The sequence below is a fragment of the Chiloscyllium plagiosum genome, chromosome 29 (genome assembly GCF_004010195.1).
Source record: "Chiloscyllium plagiosum isolate BGI_BamShark_2017 chromosome 29, ASM401019v2, whole genome shotgun sequence".
Taxonomy (NCBI): domain Eukaryota; kingdom Metazoa; phylum Chordata; class Chondrichthyes; order Orectolobiformes; family Hemiscylliidae; genus Chiloscyllium; species Chiloscyllium plagiosum.
The window spans coordinates 21196623-21216531 of NC_057738.1; the positions used below are offsets into that span (position 1 = coordinate 21196623).

General features: G+C 41.3%; 1 protein-coding gene across 1 annotated transcript in view; it reads left to right on the top strand.

Moving 5' to 3' along the window:
- Window positions 1–19909, top strand: part of LOC122564417 — an 84329-nt gene that overhangs the window by 35850 nt on the left and 28570 nt on the right. The window contains exons 10-13 of the mRNA XM_043719253.1: window positions 5807–5898; window positions 8472–8593; window positions 12980–13010; window positions 15469–15563. Coding sequence (XP_043575188.1) covers window positions 5807–5898; window positions 8472–8593; window positions 12980–13010; window positions 15469–15563 — 340 coding nt within the window. The remainder of the gene's footprint in view (window positions 1–5806; window positions 5899–8471; window positions 8594–12979; window positions 13011–15468; window positions 15564–19909) is intronic.

Sequence of the window (19909 nt, forward strand, 5' to 3'; positions counted from 1 at the left end):
CTGGCTTCAATGACAGGTTCTATTATGATGATGATGTCCTTGAACCAGTCAGCGTTTGTCTGCTGTTGCTTGCTTTATGTTAAGAGTGCTGTGTTGTATTGGAGGAGAAAGTGAGGTCTGCAAATGCTGGAGATCAGAGCTGAAAATGTGTTGCTGGAAGAGCGCAGCAGGTCAGGCAGCATCCAGGGAACAGGAGAATCGACGTTTCGGGCATAAGCCTGAAGAAGGTTCCTGAAGAAGGGCATATGCCCGAAACGTCGATTCTCCTGTTCCCTGGATGCTGCCTGACTTGCTGCGCTCTTCCAGCAACACATTTTCAGCTGTGTTGTATTGGAGTCTTGCTCATTTTAGCACTTAGTGTGGAAATGCTAGACAGTGCCTGTTCAATCAAGTTGACCAACTTCATTTTTTTTAATTTGAGTACGCAAGATGAAGAACCTTTCTGCTTTGAATGAGAAGGTATCAAGGATTGCATCCTCACCTACATTCACACCAGGAATTGATGTGTGTCAGGGTCAGCATGATGGCTGCTGTGTGTGTTGAGAATGCTGTTCAGAGAGTCATGGCTGAGTGATTATTGGATGTGGGGAATGTGAATACCCTGATCTTGGATAGCTACAGGATGTTTATGGCATGGTTTAGTCTGAAAGAAGATGTCGGGGTGTTTCCAAAGTTGTGGTCGCTGTATAACTCGTGTACAGTACTCTCTGTCCAGTCACACTTTCTTTTCCCATGATGCATGAGGCAGGATTCCAATGATGCCCATTCTTGAATTGAAATCTCCAGAAAGTAAACATGTAGATAGAAAGAAACTTTACCCCTCGATGGAGGGATCAATGACCAAGGGACAAGTTGTAAGGTAGGGGCAGAAGGTTTAGAGAATATTTGAGGAAAAGCCTTTTCGCCAAGAGGGTGGTGGGAATCTGGAACTCCCTACCCACAAGGGTGGTGGAGGCAGAAACTCTCTTTATATTTAAGAAGTATTTAGATGAGCACTCGTGATGCCAAGACATATGGGCTGGGAAATGGGATTAGGATAGCTATGTTGGATTTTATATCGACTGGAGTGGAGGACTTTTCCTTGTGCCATAGATCTTGATGATTCTATGTTCTCACTTAGAGATTTGTGCTGATATGAGTATCAAGCTCACCATAGAACTGGGTCATTGTCCTTCTATAGGCGAGCACAACATTGAAGCAGATATAGTCATGATGTTAACAGGCACTGTATGAGTTGAGAGGCTGTTGGAGGGAACATGTTCTGATCCATTTGTGAGGGTTCAGTTATTGAGAGTTGCATGTGCCTTGCAACACTTTGCTCATGCACTTTGTCTGAGCTGTTCCCTTTGTCATGTATCATTTTTCTGTCAGTGATCCGCTCCAGGTATTAATGTAGTAAATCTTTTAAGAACTGTTTCAGATGTGTTAACATCCTTCTGTTAAGTACAGTGACAAGTACTTTATACAGAACTCCAGACGTAGTCACACTAATGTGAGCCTGGCCTCTTGTAGGGATGCTACATTGATGTTCGGCTGAACAAATTCTGTGTTTGATCATGGTCATTTTACACGTTATCGGTCAAGTGGAGGTTTATTGTCAGACCTCTGCACATGGTCCTGAAGTTCAAGCTTGACATCTTCCTTTTTGTTTGGTTTATTTATTTACCTGCTGTAATACATTTCATCCACTTGCTGATCTCTAAGCTCCAACGCAAAACTCCAGTCATTAACGCACCTGGTAAGTCAGCACCTGACTGGCTGAGGATCTGGGTAAAAACAAGGACTGCAGATGCGGGAAACCAGAGTCTCGATTAGAGTGGTGCTAGAAAAGCACAGCAGGTCAGGCAGCATCTGAGGAGCAAGAAAATCCAAGTTTCGGGCAAAAGCCCTTTGCCCGAAATGTCGAATTCTCTGGATAGACATGAGGGGGGAGGTGTGAGCACAAGTTTTACACCTCTTGCGGCAAGGGAAGGTGCTGGGAGTGGAGGGTGGTTTGGTGGGGGGTATGGGCTTAACGAGGGAGTCGTGAAGGGAATGGTCTCTGTGGAATGCTGAAAGGGGTGGGCAGGGAAATATATCTCTGGTGGTGGGGTCTGACTGTAGATGGTGGAAATGATGGAGGATAATGTGGGGTAGGTGGTAGAGGTAGATAGGTGAGGTGGAAGGTGAGGACAGGGCAGGTGTTCTGACCTCGATGTGGTTGGAGAGGTGGGGTTAAAGGGCAGAGGTGTGAGAAGTGGAGGAGATGCACTGGAGGGCATTGTTGATCACGTGGGAGGGGAAATTGCAGTCCTTGAAGTAGGAGGCCATCTGGGATGTTCTGGAGTGGAATTGTTCCTGCTGGGACCAGATGCAGCAGAGGCCAAGGAATTTGGGTGTAAGGAATAGCATTTTTACAGGAGAGGGTTGGGAGGAGGTGTAGTCCAGGTAGTTGTGGGAGTCAGTGGGTTTGTAGTAGATGTCCGTGTTGAGTCGGTCGCTGGAGATGGAGATGGAGAGGTCCAGGAAGGGGAGGGAGGTGTCCGAGATGGTCCAGGTGAACTTGAGGTGAGGTTGGAAGGTGTTCATGAAGTTGATGAATTGTTCAACCTCCTCATGGGAGCGTGAGGTGGCACCGATACAGGCAGCGATGTAGTGGAGGAAAAGGTGGGGAATGGTGCCGGTGTAGCTGCGGAAGATGGACTGTTCCACGTACCCTACAATAAGGCAGGCATAGCTGGGGCCCATGCGGGTGCCCGTGGCAACCCCTTTGGTCTGGAGGAAGTAGGATGATTCAAAGAAGAAATTGTTGAGAGTGAGGACCAGTTCAGCCAATCGAATGAGTGTGTCAGAGGGAAGGTACTGGTTGGTTCAGTGGGACAGGAAGAAACGGAGGTCTTGGAGGCCTTCAGTATGGCAGACGGACATGTACAGGGACTGGATGTCCATGGTGAAGATGAGGCATTGGGGGCGAGGGAACCGAAAGTCGTGGAGGAGGTGGAGGGCGTGGGTAGTGTTCCGAATGTATGTGGGGAGATCCTAGATCAAGGGGGACAGGACAATGTCAAGGTATGCAGAGATGGGTTGGTGAGGCAGGGGCAGGCAGAGACAGTGGGTCAACTGGGCAGTCAGGTTGATACCAGCCTAGTATACTTAACCTTTCCTGATAACGTAATCCACTCATTTAAAGTATTAGTGTAGTAAACCATTTCTGAACTGCTTCCGAGGAGTTAACATCCTTCTGTTAAATATGGTGACAAGTACTGTATACAGAACATTCAGAGCTCTTTGCACCTCAGAAATCTGCAATCTCTTGCCACTTAGATAATATGTATTGTTTCAATTCATTCTGCAAAAATGGATATTGTCACACTTCCCAACATTATATTCTATTTACCAGATCTTTGCCCATCTACTTAACCTATCAATATCCCTTTGTAGGCTCCTTACCACTCCTTGTAGACTTCACAACTCACTTTCCTATCTTCCTTTGTGTTATCAGCAAATTTAGCTGCCATTCCTTGCTCCTTTTATCCAAGTCATTTATATAAATTGTAAAGAGTTGAGGCCCCAGCACTGACTCCATGACACACCATTCCTGACATCCTGCTAGTCTGAAAATGACTAATTTATTCATATTCTCTACTTCCTGCTATCCAGCCAATCTTTTAGCAACACCAATGTATTATCCTATACCATGAACTTTTATTTGCAGCAGTAACCTTTGACAAGGAATCTTATCAAAGTGCCATCTGGAAGTCTGACTATAATATATTCACTAATTCCCCTTTATCCACAGCACAAGTTACTTCTTCAAATAATTCCAATAAATTAGGTAAACATAATTTCCCTTTGACATGACCAAGAAGGCTGTACCTTGAATTCATTTAAGTACCATGTTATATTATTTTTAATGATAACTTTTAACATTTTCCCTCTAACCGATGATAAGCTGTAGTTTCTTGCTTTGTTCCTTCCTCCCTTAGCCATTTTTTTGTTTAAAAGGACTACCCTGAATCTAATGAGTTTTGGTAAATTAAAACCAGTGCATCAATATCTCACTAGCTATTTTTTTTAAACCCTGCAATGAAATCCATCAAGACCTGAGGACTTGTTAACTCACAATTCTAAAGATTTATTCAATATTACTTCCCTGTTAGTGGTCATTTTCCTCTCTCTATTTCAATTCTTGGTTTACACCTATTTCTGGAAGGTTACTACATTGTCTCCAGTGAAGACCAGTGCAAAATATCTGCTCAACACATCTTCCATCTCTTTATTTTCCATTGCTAATTCCCTAGACTTATTCTGTACAAAGCCAATCCTTACTTTGTGAACTCTTTTTTGAAATGCGTGAAGGAACATTTCCTATCTGCTTTTATAATTTTGGCTAACTTTCTCCTTTACTCTAATTTTTTTCCCTCCTTTTTAATCTTTGAGCAGTGCTTCGATATTTTTATATTCTGTCCAATCTTCTGATCTGGCATATAAGTGATTCAGTTTTTTTGTCAACTAATAATGTTCAAGGAACTTATTTTCAGCAGTAACTTCATGCAGTGCAGCATGCCAGCCCAGAGGTTTCATCTGGACTGAAATGACCTGTTTTTAATGCAAACTACAATGGCCCTAAAAAACTATGGAGGGGCAGTGTGCAATTTCTGTGACTCCAGTCCAATGCCTGGAGGGTGAATTAGATTGCTTGTTCCGCCCTTTCTCTGAAGGATTCAGGAGATCTTCTGCAAGCGTTTTGCTGGATGAGCAGTGGAAACTCCCATGAAATTTCAGACTCGCAAAATAGTATTAGATTAGATTCCCTACAATGTAGAAACAGACCCTTCAGCCCAACAAGTCCACACCAACCCTCTGAAGAGTAACCCAGCCAGACCCATTCACCTGGCTTGCTCAAGGAAACCAGAGCAAACCCACACAGACATGGGGAGAATGTGCAAACGCCATGCAGTCACCTGAGGCTGGAATTGAACCCAGGTCCCTGGTGCTACAAGGCAGCAGTGCTAACCACTGAACCACTAGTGAATTGAATGTTACCTTTCAAATCCTGACATAAAATCACATGACAGAAAGCCTTAGCTCATGGAGATTATCAAGTTAAAAATGCCTAATGGTAAAAATAACATGAATGATTTATTTTGATTTTGTTTTCCTTACTTCTTTCATCCAGCTTTATTTTTGCTGGATGCTTGAGTCATGGTTGGTAGTTTTCATACCACCTTAGTACGATTTGACTGGTAGCAGTTATACATACGACTTGTTCATTGGCGAGGTTTCATGAATTTGATGTAAAAGCATGATCTACATTTTAAAATGTGATCCAATGTTACACTTTTATATAATAGAACATGTTGTGTGCAAAACTTTTTATATCTCTTTGGAGCTGAGTTTGAGCAGTGCTGTTTCTGTACAGACTGCAGCAGTTCATGAAGACAGCTCACTGTCATCTTCTCAAAGGCAACTAAGGATGGGTAATAAGTGCTGACCCAGCCAGGGGCACCCATGTCACAAGTGAATAAAAACAAGGAACTGGTGATGTACAAATTAAATTCTCCCCCATTGATTAACTGTTAACTATAAAATCGATGGAAAATTATTACATTGCAAGGTGTATTTATTTTCAGCTTTACTTAATAGTCAATGTGTCTTAACTGTTTGTTAAGATATTTTGGATTCAAAACATTTGAACTCTGTGCTGAATTGTGCTCCTTTAGTGTGCAGGTCTTTTTAGTGTGGATATGCTCTAGTGATTCTTTAAGAACAAAAAATCTCTTTATTTATAACTGATGCATAAACTGTGGACACCTCTTTCAATCAGATGCCAATGCCGATCACATATGTGGAGTTTCTGCTGAAAGGACCAGAAGAAGGCGAGAATCCGTTTCCTTTAGGACTCTCACAGTTGCTAAGGTAGACATGTTAAACATAATAAATCATGTACTGGCAGTTGCCACCAAGATTAGTAGGTCATACATTACAGACTTTGTAGACAGCTTTGGCATTGGAAATTGTACAATGAAATACAAATACACAAGTGTGAGGATTGTATCAAATGTTTATTTTAGCAGAGGAAACCTTTTCAGGTTTCCATTGCTTTGTCACAAGTACAGTAATCACTTGTGTGACATGATGTAACAGTCAATGTTCCCTTGAACCTTTGCTACCTTTGTACAACCGACTTGTCGCACTGGTCAATCTCTTTAAGACTGATATGATGTCATGCAAGTACAAGTCCATATTGTCTTCTAGTTCACGTGTTAGAAATAATCATACTTTTGACTTGGAAAATCTCGATGGGAATAACATGGCTTGTCACGCTTCTTGTTATGAAGACTGCCTTTGACTGGTAGCCTATTACAGATGACTGAGCAGTACACCCATGAATATGGTCCATGGGAACATTTACACATTAGTTACTCACCAAATAGTTACTAGTTCTTTATATATAAAAATATATAAAATCTTGCCTTGAAATGTCATGCTGCCCCTACCATTTCATTTGTTCATAAAAAGAGTAAATTTGAAATATTCTTTTCTTTAAAAAAAATCATAGTATTGACTGTGTGATAAGATGTTGTACTTCCATGTTGTTGATTTGGTGTTCCTTGTAGTGTTGAGCTGCACAAAAGATATGTTGTTCCTGGTGTAAATGGGCATTATGCTTGGATAATGATGTTTCTGGTCTTATTGATTGGTTCTTTTCTGTTTGGTTTTTCCAGCTCAGGTGTTTGTTCAAAATGGATCCTGTTTCTTTTCATTTGCTTATTGGTTTCTGTCACAATTGTACATGACCTTGGGGCTTTGGTTTCAGCAATAAGGTCTGCTGGGTTCCAAGGTTTCCTAATTGAAGCCTGTACATACATATTTTGTCCATTCAACGGCTCATGCAGATCGGGATTTGGCACGTTTGGTAAAATGCTGACCTCCTCTAACCTGTGCTTCGGTGAATTGCTGCCTCACTTGCTCCTGGTCACTTGGAGGGTTGATCTTGCTTGGCAGAGTAGTCCTTTTTTTTTTTCCATTCATTTTTTTTCCATTCCATTGACTCATAAATATGTCTTTCCATAAAACCATATTCCTGAGAGCAGTGCTATAATGAGGTGATGATGATGATGAGAAACTGATATTATTCAGTAAATTTCTTGAATTTTCCATTTCCAAGTTGGACACCATGATTACTAGCTAATCTCTCTGGTGATCCTCGTTCAGCAAACTAAAGCTCAACAGCTGGTATGACAAGTCAAGCCTTTAATCTTTGGATAAAAGAGAACTTTGGGTAGTAATCTGCAATAATAAGATTCCTTTCTAGATTGTGTGAATAAAGTGGCTTTTACAGTCTGCGGTAGTCTGGGTGATACTTCTAGCTTTCACTTCTTCTTTTTCTGCTGCGTCTTTTTGTTTGTCTGGTCTACATTGTATGAAGATATTACATTTGTGACATCTGTCCAATACCTGGATCGTCTTTCATGTCTTTCCATTTAGCGACAAGCAGGACAGCATAGCTCCCAGCGCTATTTCCTCTCCTGGCTTGACATTCAGAGCAAAAGTTGAATATCTCATAGTTTTGCTGGTGCTTTCTACAGATTCTATTTGTAGATCTGTTCTTATGGATGTAAATCACACTCCACTATAAGACGTCCCTCTTGGAGATATGTATGGAACTTCTTACATCCACACATGACTGCCAAATACTCTCTTCTATGATGGCAAATTTGGTCTCAACTGTAGTCAGGGCTTTGGATGCAAAGACAATTAGTTTGTCTTCTTGTAGCAAGGCTCCTTCCAGTTGAGGGTGAAGGCCTTGCATCTGCCAACAACTCTGTGACTGACTTGCAGGGAGTTGAACAGGAGTTGAAACATTTCTCTGCAATGATAATGCATCACCCAGTTCAGATACTTAGTTGAAAACTAAACTGTCTAGGATAATGTCAAAGTCAAATTATGTAGTGAGGAAGAGAATTTTAGGGGCTGTGTACAAGATGGTGGAAAAACCATCAGTTCACTACACGTTTGGGACTGTCTCTGTTCCTTGCAGTTAAAGAAGAAACACTTTTTGATTCTTAAGAAAACCAGTTTATTTTTCCTTCAGCAGTAGCTGTGACTTTTCGTTAATTAATCAGAGAACAATTAGTGATGTAAACCAATCACTCTGTGCATCCTGTTAACAACTGAAAGTATTCAGAGATAGAAAATTGAAAATTAACATCCTGTTTGGCAAAGAATCATCTCAGCAAACCCTATGAAAAAGTATCATTGAACTGTTCCGGTCCTTCCCTCACAACAATCTCTGTGGTTTAACGTACTTCGGGGTGGTTGAAATCCCTCTACCCCAGATTTAATTTTATTTCCACCCCCACCCCCCAAACTTGGTAATAATATTTGTGATAATTCATGAGTACTTTGTCTGCTGATTTTAAAATGTAGATGCATGTACTTTGAAGTTTCACTGTCCAACATTAAGGTTTCTTAAAAAATTATTACAGGATTAGCCGTCAAAAGATGACCAAATGTTACCCGTCAATACTATTGACTCCAAAGGAATTGAGGACTCCTGAGCTTGTATGGAAAACATTTCTCTGCAATGACAGTGCACCACCCATTTCAGGTACTTAGTTGAAAAATAAACTGTGGTACCTTGCAGAATGCCAATGCCAAAAACAAATTATGTAGTGAGGAAGAGAATTTTAAATTTTTGTTTGTAATGCATTTCTGCGTTGCCTTTGAAAGCTAACTTTATCTGGACACTTTAATTATTAGTTCTGTTGTGCACAGTTAATCAACTTCAAGTCGTAGTTTTTGTTTATTAGCAACTGAAATTAAATATAACAGTGCATTTTTTTTAACAGAAGAGCATGTTTATTATACTAATTTGTGGGGTGTGGGTGTTGCGAGCTGGGTGAGCATTTATTACCCATCTTTGGTTAGCCTTGTGAAGGTGTTGCTGAACTGAATTGTTGAATTGCTGCAGTCCATTTGGTATAGGTACACCCACAGTACTGGTAGAAAGGGAGTTCCAGGATTTTGACCCAGTAACACTGAAGGAATAACAATATGTTTCCATAGTGTTCCCATGTGTCTGCTGCCCTTGTCTTTCTAGATCCTAATGTTTTTGGGATTGGAGGATGATGTTTGAGGAGGCTTTGGTGAGTCAGGAGATGAGTTCATCACTGCAGGATTCCCTGCCTCAGAGCTGGTCTTGTAGACACAGTACTTATATGGCTCGTCCAATTCAGATTCCGATCAACGGTAACCTTCAGTGTGATTCAGTGATAGCAATGTCTTTGAATGTTAAGAGCTGATGGTTAGATTCTATCTTGTTGGAGATGGTCATTGTCTAGAACTTGTATGGTGTCAGTGTTATTGGAAACTGTCAGTGCAAGCCAGGACATTGTCCAGATCTTGCTGCATTTGGACATGGACTGCATCAGTATCTGACGAGTCACGACTCTACTTCGTGCAATCATCAGTGAACATCCCCACTTCTGACCTTCAGGTGGAAGGAAAGTCATTGCTGAAGTAGTTGACGATGGTTGGGCCTAGGACACTAGCCTGAGGAGCTGAGGTTACTGACCCACATCTTCTTGTGTGCCAGGTGTGACTCAATCCAGTGGAGAGTTTTCTCTTGATGCCTATAGACTCCACTTCTGCCAGCGTTCCTTGATGTTACAGTCTGTCAAATGTGTTCATGATAACAAGGGCAGTCACTCTCACCTCCCCTCTGAAGATGGGCTCTTACGTCCATATTTGAATCGAGCCTGTAATAAGGTCAGAGATTTTACTGTAAAGCCGCTGTCTCATTCTTGGGTCTGAGAATATGCACTTATAGAAGGAAAGCAAAAAATAAATCCTTTACATATGTTATACCTTTTACAACTTCAGGTCATCCCATCGATTTTAGAGCTAATGAAGCACAGTATTACCTATCATACCGATAACAAATGCAATGTGAAAATATGACTTTCTCAACTTAATATAGCAGACTTGCAAAATCATATTGTTCCTCTCGAAATTTACATTTTAAATAATCATTTCTATTTGCAAGAACGTTGTTCTGAGATCATATAAGTCACAAGGTGCTGATTTTAAAAGGGCTATTGCTCAATATCAGATCAACAATTGGGCACATTTACTGAGCTAACTTGAATGCGATGATTTGAGCATTGGGGCCTTAAGGACAATTTGGCTGGAATAAAACATAAAACATGCTCCTGGAACGTATCGCAAACGGCTCAGTAAAAATTATAAATTAAAAATATCGCTTAATTTGTGTGCCCAACATATTCTGAAGGATTATAGTGTTCCTTCTCAAGGAATTGAATACTTCTGGCTAGATTCTAAGTCACGAGCATCATCATTTGTGTCTGACATATGCATTCCGAAGAGTTCCAAAGTGGAGAACTTGCCGACCTTCCTTCAGATACCTTCCCTATCTTGATGACATTTCATAGGTGCATAATTCATTAATAAATTAATTCTGAAAATGTAGAAGGACTGAGTAACTGTCAGTCAGTTCTACCTCCTTATTGTGTTTTTTCCTGAGTCCAAAATCATGAAGAAGATCATTGGTATTCTACAGTGATTTAGTTAAGGCTGAAGCTAAGGTTCTAAATCCAAAGAAGACAAATGATATGGTTATGAGGGGCAATTTAGCTAAAGCAGATTGGGAAAGTAGATCAAGATGAATGACAGTTGACAAGTAATGGAAAGCGATTAAATAATTCATAATCCACTGTTTTAAAGCATTCATTAAATAAATAAAATCCCATGAGAGAAGTGGCTAACAATTTGATAAGCCTTAGATGAAAGCAGAACATTTATGACATTTACAAAATGAGGACTAAACCTGAGGCTTGGGAGGATTTCAAGACTCAAAAAAGATTAGATTAGGTTAGATTAGATTAGATTAGATTACTTACAGTGTGGAAACAGGCCCTTCGGCCCAACAAGTCCACACCGCCCCGCCGAAGCGCAACCCACCCATACCCCTACATTTACCTCTTACCTAAAGAATGAGCAAGGTAATGGTCAAGAGAGAAAAAATAGTATACAAGAGTAAAGTAGTTCAAGATACAAAAGCAGGCTTTAAAAACTTCTACAGATATGCCAGAAGAAATAGATTGGTGCAAGTAATCATGGCTCCCTTGGAGGCAGAGACTGGAGAAATTATAGTAGAGGATAAAGAAATAGCAGAAACAAACACCTTACTTTTGACTCCATAGTAAGAAGACAAAAATATCCAAGGTTTGAAGGATAAAGGGTGTAGTCAAACTGAGGAACTCAAAAAACTAATGTTGATAAAGAGAAGGATCAAACTTAAAGTCAACAAATTCCTTGGTCCTAACAGTCTATACCCTTAGGTTTCAAAAGAGGTAGCTTTAGATATAGTGGATGTATTATTTTTATAGAATGGATAGTTTTGTTGGACCAGGGGAGTGGAGGTAGAGCTGTTGTGTTGAGCTGTGGTGTCCCTGTCCAGGCAGGTCAGAGCATGACAGTCCTTGGAAGGAAGGGTGGGTCATGGCAGTCCTCAGAAAGATTGTAAAGGTCAGGGGGGAAGGAGCTGGATGACACAGTGAAGGTCAATCGTGGCAAAGCTAACACAATAGAACAGAGATGCTCAGCAGGTCTGGCAGCTACAATGGAGAGAAACAAGGTTAATGTTTTGAGTCCAAATATGGCTCTTCTTCAGAATACTTCATCATGCATAAAGGAGTTCAAGAGTGACTTGATCAAAAGGATTGATGACTTTGTGAGATTCCCCACAGCCACAGAACCAGAAAGCCCGTTGAATTTGGCTGGATTTTCCCAAGTGAAAGGACACTTGGTTCCACGATGTGCAGATGGCCTGTGACCACTGAAAACAAATCCAAGGTTGTATTTGCTTCCAAGGGAGCTCACAGGACTTGTACATTCCCAGTCACTCTCAGTGCCACAAGACATTGTGCCCCTGTACAATTATGGGGTTGGCTCCTAGGTACCCTCAGAAAACCTGGTTTGTGACACTCACAAAGTCCAGCAGAGGAGAGGAACAGTATCTCTCATGTGTCTAGAAGGCAACAGTAAGTAAATGATTGGATTGCGGAATGTTGTGTTCTGTTGTGTGGATTGTTGACTGCTGACCTCACCACAAGTGGAGCACTGCAAAACATGCCACAGAAATTCTCACCATTCATTGTGATGTCTTCTGCACTACACGATCTCAGGGGCAAAGCAGCATGAAACTGCCAGCAAAGAGATGGAGGAGCTGCATACACCATCAAATGAGGATGAAGAAGAAAAAATCAGAAGCTCCTGAGGTGATTCAGAGTGTGGCTCCAACAGCAGATGCCAAGGACAAACACAACTTCTACTGAGCGCTCTGCTAGATCAGCAACCCCATGGTGGTTGCCAACCTCTCCATGAAAGAAGACACCCATTCACATGCTGGAAACATGGCCGATTTTGTGGCTTGAGTGGATCTCTCCATTGTCCATGTGAGGATGTGTAAGGCCTTTGGCATCTCTGCCAAATGCTGTCCTTCCTGTCTCCTGCAGGTTTCTTGCAGCTCTTCCCACTTTCCCATTAACAGTGTGTGTTTGGTTTCCAAAAGTCTGGGACCTTGGTCAAATCTAATTGCAACCATGTTCCCATTGAGGTGAAAGTCTCTGTGCTGATGAGGGTACCGGACAATGATATAATGGTAGATAAGGAAGGGTCAGGTGGAATGTGACGTGGAGAGCTGTGACATTATCCATTTTCAAAGAGAGTACTGAAGCAGGCTTTTTTAAATGTGGAGAGTCTCGGAAAGATTTGAGTTTATAGGAATCTGGGTAAACTTGTACACAAATTACAGAAGGCTAACATTTAGGTGTAGAAAGCAAATGGAAAAGCAAATGGTATGTTAGCCTTACATAGAGAATCAGTGTAAAGAAATCTTCTCTGTGAAAACATTATTTTCATTTGAACACATTGGAAGGGAGAATAGTACTAATTCTAATTTCTTTTTACTTAGATCAATGTCGTAGAACATCACAAGTGCTTAGGTAAAAATTCTTTTGATGTCTTTGAAGTTCTATATTGGTCAACAGTTTTTGAATTTCTTGTTCTTGTTTTACGAAACTAAAACTTTTCTTAAAGTAATTTGATCCACAATGTTCTGCTTCTGGAGAATCCCCAGGTATAACTTCAATCTTGAGGAGTCAACTTTGACTGATTTCTTGTGGATTTTGTGTTGCACAACTCTACAGAATCTGCTGGAGACTCTATCTCAGAGAGTAATGGAGATTGGCTAGAGATGGCTTCTGATCTCTTGTGAGACCAACATCGAGGGCCGAAGGACCTGTACTGCACTGTAACATTCTCTGTTCTATGTTCTATGTTTCAGGTGTTGGAGCCTGTGTAGCCCATTTTCACTATGACCAGTTTTATAAAGGTTTAGCCCTATAACTTTTAAATCCGCTCTATGACCCATATTTCATTGGATGCCTGGGCCTCTTCAGCCCAGCATTGCTAAAATACAAATTGCAGGAACCACAGTATTCAACTCAATCTCTTAATTTGCATATAATAAATGACGTTCCCATATTTGGACAGACATTTAATAAGGCTGATACTGGTCATGATAGGATGCATGGGATTCATTGGTTGCTGCAATCATTATTAGTTATGTTCTAATCAGTCAGGATCCATGGGAAGGAAGCCAATGATAGTAGATGAAAGGAAACAAGCACTTACAACATGAAGCTTCCCAACATCTCGTGGGTAATTAATTGGATCAGGAATTGTAACTATATGGGACAAGTTAGATGGACTTTCCAAAATAATAAAAAAACAGAAGAACTGTGGATACTGGAAAAACTCCGCAGGTCTGGCAGCATCTGTGGAGAGAAATCAGAGTTAACGTTTCGGGTCCAGTGACCCTTCCTTAAAACTTTGCTGTCTGATATTCCCTTCTATTGCTTCTCTCCATGCTGCTCCTCTGGCAACATCATAATCTGCAAACACAGATGTTGCTTCTACATTTGTACTGACAATACCCAATCTCCTTTCACTTGACTCTGTTGGAATGGATTATAAAAGAATTCAAGCTCACTTTATTAAACAAGTGAGCTTGAAAGCTGAATGACTGGCTGTTCCTCTAACCATGTTTGTAATCAAATCAAATAAATAAATATGAAGAGCTCACAGTTCATGGAAATGTTAATATGATAAAGGGACAATTTTAGGAAATCATGCTCATAGTAAGAGACTTTCTGACCAGAGCACGTATCAGGAAATCATGTGTGCCTTCTATAATTTTTCACTTACTAAAATAAGCAGATGGAAAAGCAGAATAAAGCGTTTCTGAAATTTGGAGAGAGAAACAGTTAACGTTTTGAATCTGTCATGACTCTGGAATGAGAGTCACACCAGACTCGAAATGTTCATTGTTTCTCTCTCCACAGATGCTGCCAGACCTGCTGAGTTTCTCCAGCATTTGGTTTGTTTGCTGAGCAGTGAGGGTATGTGATGGAACACACATCTCTAAAATCAGCCCTTAGATGGGTAGAGTTACTGAAATGTGTGCTGTCCAAGAATATTAGCAAGCAGGAGAAGTGAACTGTTTGGGATATCTTGATCAGATGGGCCAACGGGCTGAGAAGTGACAGATGGAGTTTAATTTTGATAAATGCGAGGTGCTGCATTTTGGGAAAGCAAATCGTAGCAGGAATTATACACTTAATGTAAGGTCCTAGGGAGTGTTGCTGAACAAAGAGACCTTGGAGTGCAGGTTCATAACTCCTTGAAAGTAGAGTCGGATAGTGAGGAAAGCATTTGGTATGCTTTCCTTTATTGGTCAGAGTATTGAGTACAGGAGTTGGGAGGTCATGTTGCGACTGTACAGGACATTGGTTAGGCCACTTTTGGAATATTGCATGCAACTCTGGTCTCCTTCCTATTGGAAAGATGTTGTGAAACATGAAAGGGATCAGAAAAGATTGACAAGGCTGTTGCCAGGTTTGGAGGATTTGAGCTACAGGGAGAGGTTTAATAGGCTGGGGCTGTTTCCCTGGAGCGTCAGAGGCTGAGGGGTGACTTGTAGAGGTTTACAAAATCATGAGGGGCATGGATAGGATAAACAGACAAAGTCTTTTCCCTGGGGTGGGGGAGTCCAGAACTAGAGAGAATAGGTTTAGGGTGAGAGGGGAAAGATATAAAAGAGACCTAAGTGGCAACTTTTTTATTCAGAGGGTTGTACGTGTACGGAATGAGCTGCCAGAGGAAGTGATGGAGCCTGGTATAATTGCAACATTTAAAATGCATCTAGATGGGTATATGAATAGGAAGGGTTTGGAGGGTTATGGGCTGAGTGCTGGCAGGTGGGACTAGATTGGGTTGGGATATCTGGTTGGCCTGGACGAGTTGGACCAAAGGGTCTGTTTCCATGCTGAACATCTTTATAACTCTATCAGGTAAATTGAATGCCAAATTATCAATCTGTGTGTTTTGCCATCTTCCTAGCGCAACAGCGGCCTCATTGAAATCAGATTTAACTGAAACTGAAGCTGCAGTGTTTGAACTTCCACCGTGGTTAGCGCTCATTGAAGCTAAGAACAGTAAGTAGAATCATTTCAAAAGTACTGTTGAATCTAAACATATTGGCCCTGAAAATGATTGGATTGCTATCAGATTACACCAGTATCATAGGGGAGGCAATGGGATAGTGCTATTAGTTAATCCAGACACCCAGGTAATGTTCTGTGGACCCAGGTTTGAATCCCACAATGGTATAATTTGAACTCACTAAGATCTGGAAATAAGAATCCATTGATGACCGTGAATCCATTGTCGATTGTTGGAAAAGCCCATCTGGTTCACTAATGTCCCTTAGGGAAGGAAACAGCCATCCTTAACCTTGTCTGGCCTACATATGACTCCAGACCCACAGCAATGTGGTTAACTATTAACTGCCCTGTGGACAATTAGGGATAGGAATAAATGCTGGCTTGGCCAGCGATGTCCTCATCCAGTGAAAGGATTTTTTGAAAATGTCCTCAGTACCCAACTGGTGTTGCAAGTTGCAGTTGGAGGGCATCACATTAGTATAGGTCCAATGGGCACCCATACCACCATAGATGCATTACTGGTGCCTGTCTGTCTGCACTGCGATTAACTCCAGCCCCCAGCCACCATTGGGTGGGAATTTCCAGCCTCACTCCATGGATATTAAGCAATTCTTCCATTAGAGCTTATTTAAGGAAAATGTTCAAACCTTAAAAACAAATACTAAGTGTTCCTTTTTTTCATATTCTGGCTGTTAACCTTGCAATGAACCCCCACCCCCTCTCCACCCCGCACATTGGGGCTCACATTTGTATTTCTGAAGGACAGTGTGCCTCATCTCATTTTTGCATCCAGCTTTTAGACTTGCACTGAATCTCTTTCAGGCTTTTGTAGGCAGAACCTATGGCATGGGAGTCCCAAATCCACAACTTGCGTTGTTGAGCAATGGGTGTAGAATACATCCCTTACGATGCCTACTGATATCCCAGCTAATTTGTGGGACCCAGCATAACTAGGCCCTGATCATTTTCAGAGTTGTCTTTGCCAACCTCCCAACCGTGTCTGTCAGCTAAAACTCAGACAGGTTACCAAAGAAATTTGGCTCCTTTTGCAACTGAATCTGTAGTACATTCCTGATTGAGAAACGTGAAGAATAGGGTGAATAAGTTACTTTCCCACAAACTTCTGTGTTTCAAAATAAACAGTCTTCCTTGTAGAGTGCAAGAACACTGATGTGAAATTCCCTAGGCCTTCTCCTATTCTATGTAGATTACTTCAGCGACACCTCTGAAGAATTTCACACCCTCTCACTTGCCCTGAAATCTTAGTCTAGTTATCTGGAATAGATCAGTTTTCTCTAATTTTATTTAGACTCCACGGCTAATATTAGGGAACAACAAAAAACTGCTAAACCTTATTTGTAAAGTTTACCAAGGACATAAACATGTAAATTAGGAACAGATGTAGACAACTAGGCTCCTTTAATCTTGCTCCACCATTCAGTTAAAATATGTTTGTTCTTATTATTCCACTTTGCCACCTATCCCGGTAACCTTTCACCCCTTGCTTATCAAGAATCTGAAGCAGGACTTATGCCCGAAACGTTGATTGTCCTGCTCCTTGGATGCTGCTTGACCTGCTGCGCTTTTCCAGCAACACATTTTTCAGCCCTCATCAAGAATCTATCAAAGTTTAGAGAGAGAGAGACAGTTTCAAAGATTAATGAGCTTCTGCAAGAAAAATACTCCTCATTTCTGTCATAAATGGGTGACCCCAGATTTTTAAACAGTGACCCCTAGTTTAAGATGGAGCATTCTTTTCTTTCCACATTCACCCTATCAAGACTCCTCAGGATTTTATGTTTCAATCAAGCTTCTTACTATTCTAAACTCAAGTGGATACAAGCCTAGCCTGTCCAAACTTGCCTCATAAGACAATCTGTCCAGTCCAGGTATGAGTCTAGTAAACCTTCTCTGAACTATTTCTAATATGCTCACATGCTTCCTTAAATATGGAGACCAATTTTGTACGCAGTACTCTGGGTGTTATCATACCCATGTCCTGAATAAAGAAAGTGTAACCTCCTTATTTTTATATTCAATTTTATGCATAATGAAAGTGATTTTCAATTATCTTTACTAATTACCTGCATACTAATCTTTCCCAATTTATGCATGAGGATACCCAGATCCCTCTGGAATTCAGAACTCTGCAATCTTTCACCATTTATTGTTGATGCCTGTTTGAATCTGGCAGTTGCTGGTTGCAGCTGTACAGAGAGGAGGAGAGTCAATTCGCATAACTTCACAAGTTACTTTTATTAACATATTCAACAATGTACATATTTCTTATATGTTTTATTATAAAGTGAAGCTTCTCTCACAAACTGAACTAGAACCTATTTATACACTCATTAAAGTCTTCTGACACTCCCTGAGTAGTCACACGATACAAAACCTAATACCTGATCCAGGATACGGTTAACCTGGGCTGACGCTGGTCAGATGCTGCTCTCTGTCTCTCTTGAAGTCACCACATACTTGACGTAGGGTCTGCTTCTGTGATGGGTGGTCTCTGGAATTTTTGTTGCCTGCACGCCCTGGGTCGTCTTTTATCCTGTTCCTTTGTCTCTCTCAAGGCATGGTGTCTTTTTTTCTGTTGGCTCAGGCTCATCCACTTATTGTACGTCTTTACCTTATTAGGTCTGGACTAGGGACCCAGGTAGCTTTACCTCATTCTCCTCGTCCAAATAAGGCTTCTGCATTACCTCACCTTTCTTACTTTTATTTGCAGAATGTAGTTATTACCAAGCAGTACCTGGACTGTGCTCATTCTCAGTTCACAAGCTGCTTTCCCCTGTGTGTCAGCAGTCTTTTTCACACTGAGCATTCCCAGCCACTGTCAGCAACTGGTCCCTCTGTATCTCTGCAGCCTCATGGGGCTAACATCTCATTTTCAGGAGTATGTCACTGATTGGTACCCCTGTCTCTCTGTGCGCAGCAGCCTGGCTAACATCTCCACCCTCTTGATCCAAAGATACTTAGAGTCATGGAGATTAGATTACTTACAGTGTGGAAACAGGCTCTTTGGCCCAACAAGTCCACACCGAACCGCCGAAGTGCACCCACCCAGACCCATTCCCCTACATTTACCCCTTCACCTAACACTATGGGCAATTTAGCATGGCCAATTCACCTAACCTGCACATTTATTTTTGGACTGTGGGAGGAAACCGGAGCACCCGGAGCAAACCCACGCAGACACGGGGAGAACGTGCAAACTCCACACAGTCAGTCGCCTGAGGCGGGAATTGAACCCGGGTCTCTGGCGCTGTGAGGTAGCAGGGAAACAAATCCTTCAGTCCAACTCATCCATGTTGACCAGATATCCTGAATTAATCTAGTTCCATTTGACAGCCCTTATTTCTCTAAACCCTTCCTATTTATCTTTGGATCGTTTTCTGTCTTTTTCTGTGGACCACTCCCAGGATTGTCAGTGTTTCCTAATGGGTGTAGCACATCTACAGTGTTATATCATTATAATAGAATATGTATAAAAATGTACATGTATATATAATACATAAAAACATGCATATAGAAAAAATAGTGTATATCAAAAACATGTATCTATCTTAATTGACACATTGGTTCCATGACGTTCCTTCTATTTCATTATCTCCTCTACGTCAAATCTTCGCACAATTTCATTTTTCCATCTTCTAAGGTGACATATATTGAGTATGACGGTTACTAATGTACATAGAATCACTACATGTGACAGATTTCTGACCCACGGATGTATTTGAACATTGGTTCTCCAATTCCAAAACCTACCCCACAACCTTGGGTCCCGCAGCAATTCCTTTGCTTTCTCCGCTTGACTTCTAATTATTTTAGTGTGTTTAGTCCGTTGATGGAGTATCTCTTTTGCTCCTCCCACTGTACATGTCCAATCTGCAGTCCAGTGCAGAATGGGTGGTAATTCAATGGCAACGTACCTCCGACCTCTTGGTCTGTATCAATTGGAAGTTTCCTTATCACCATCTTGGTTACTGGCTGAGGCAGAACTTGCTCACTGATAACCAGATCAGAAGTTACATTGTTAAAGGCTACGTTATGTCCTTCAGAGGGCATTGTCTCTAAGCTTTGGTGCAGTTCATAGCTGCTGTGGCTATGTAATATGTTTGCTCCACAAGGACATATTGTAGAAAAGACTGGTTGTTAACAAGCAGAATGGATCATGAACAGTTTTCATAGATACTGAAACCACAATCTGTAAATCTGTCTCGTAATCTCTTCAAAACAGGACTCGTGATCCCCCTCCTTGGTGGCATTTGGACAAATCCACCCCTTTTTCAGCAATATCCATTACAATAGCATGAGATGGTGTTGGACGGAAT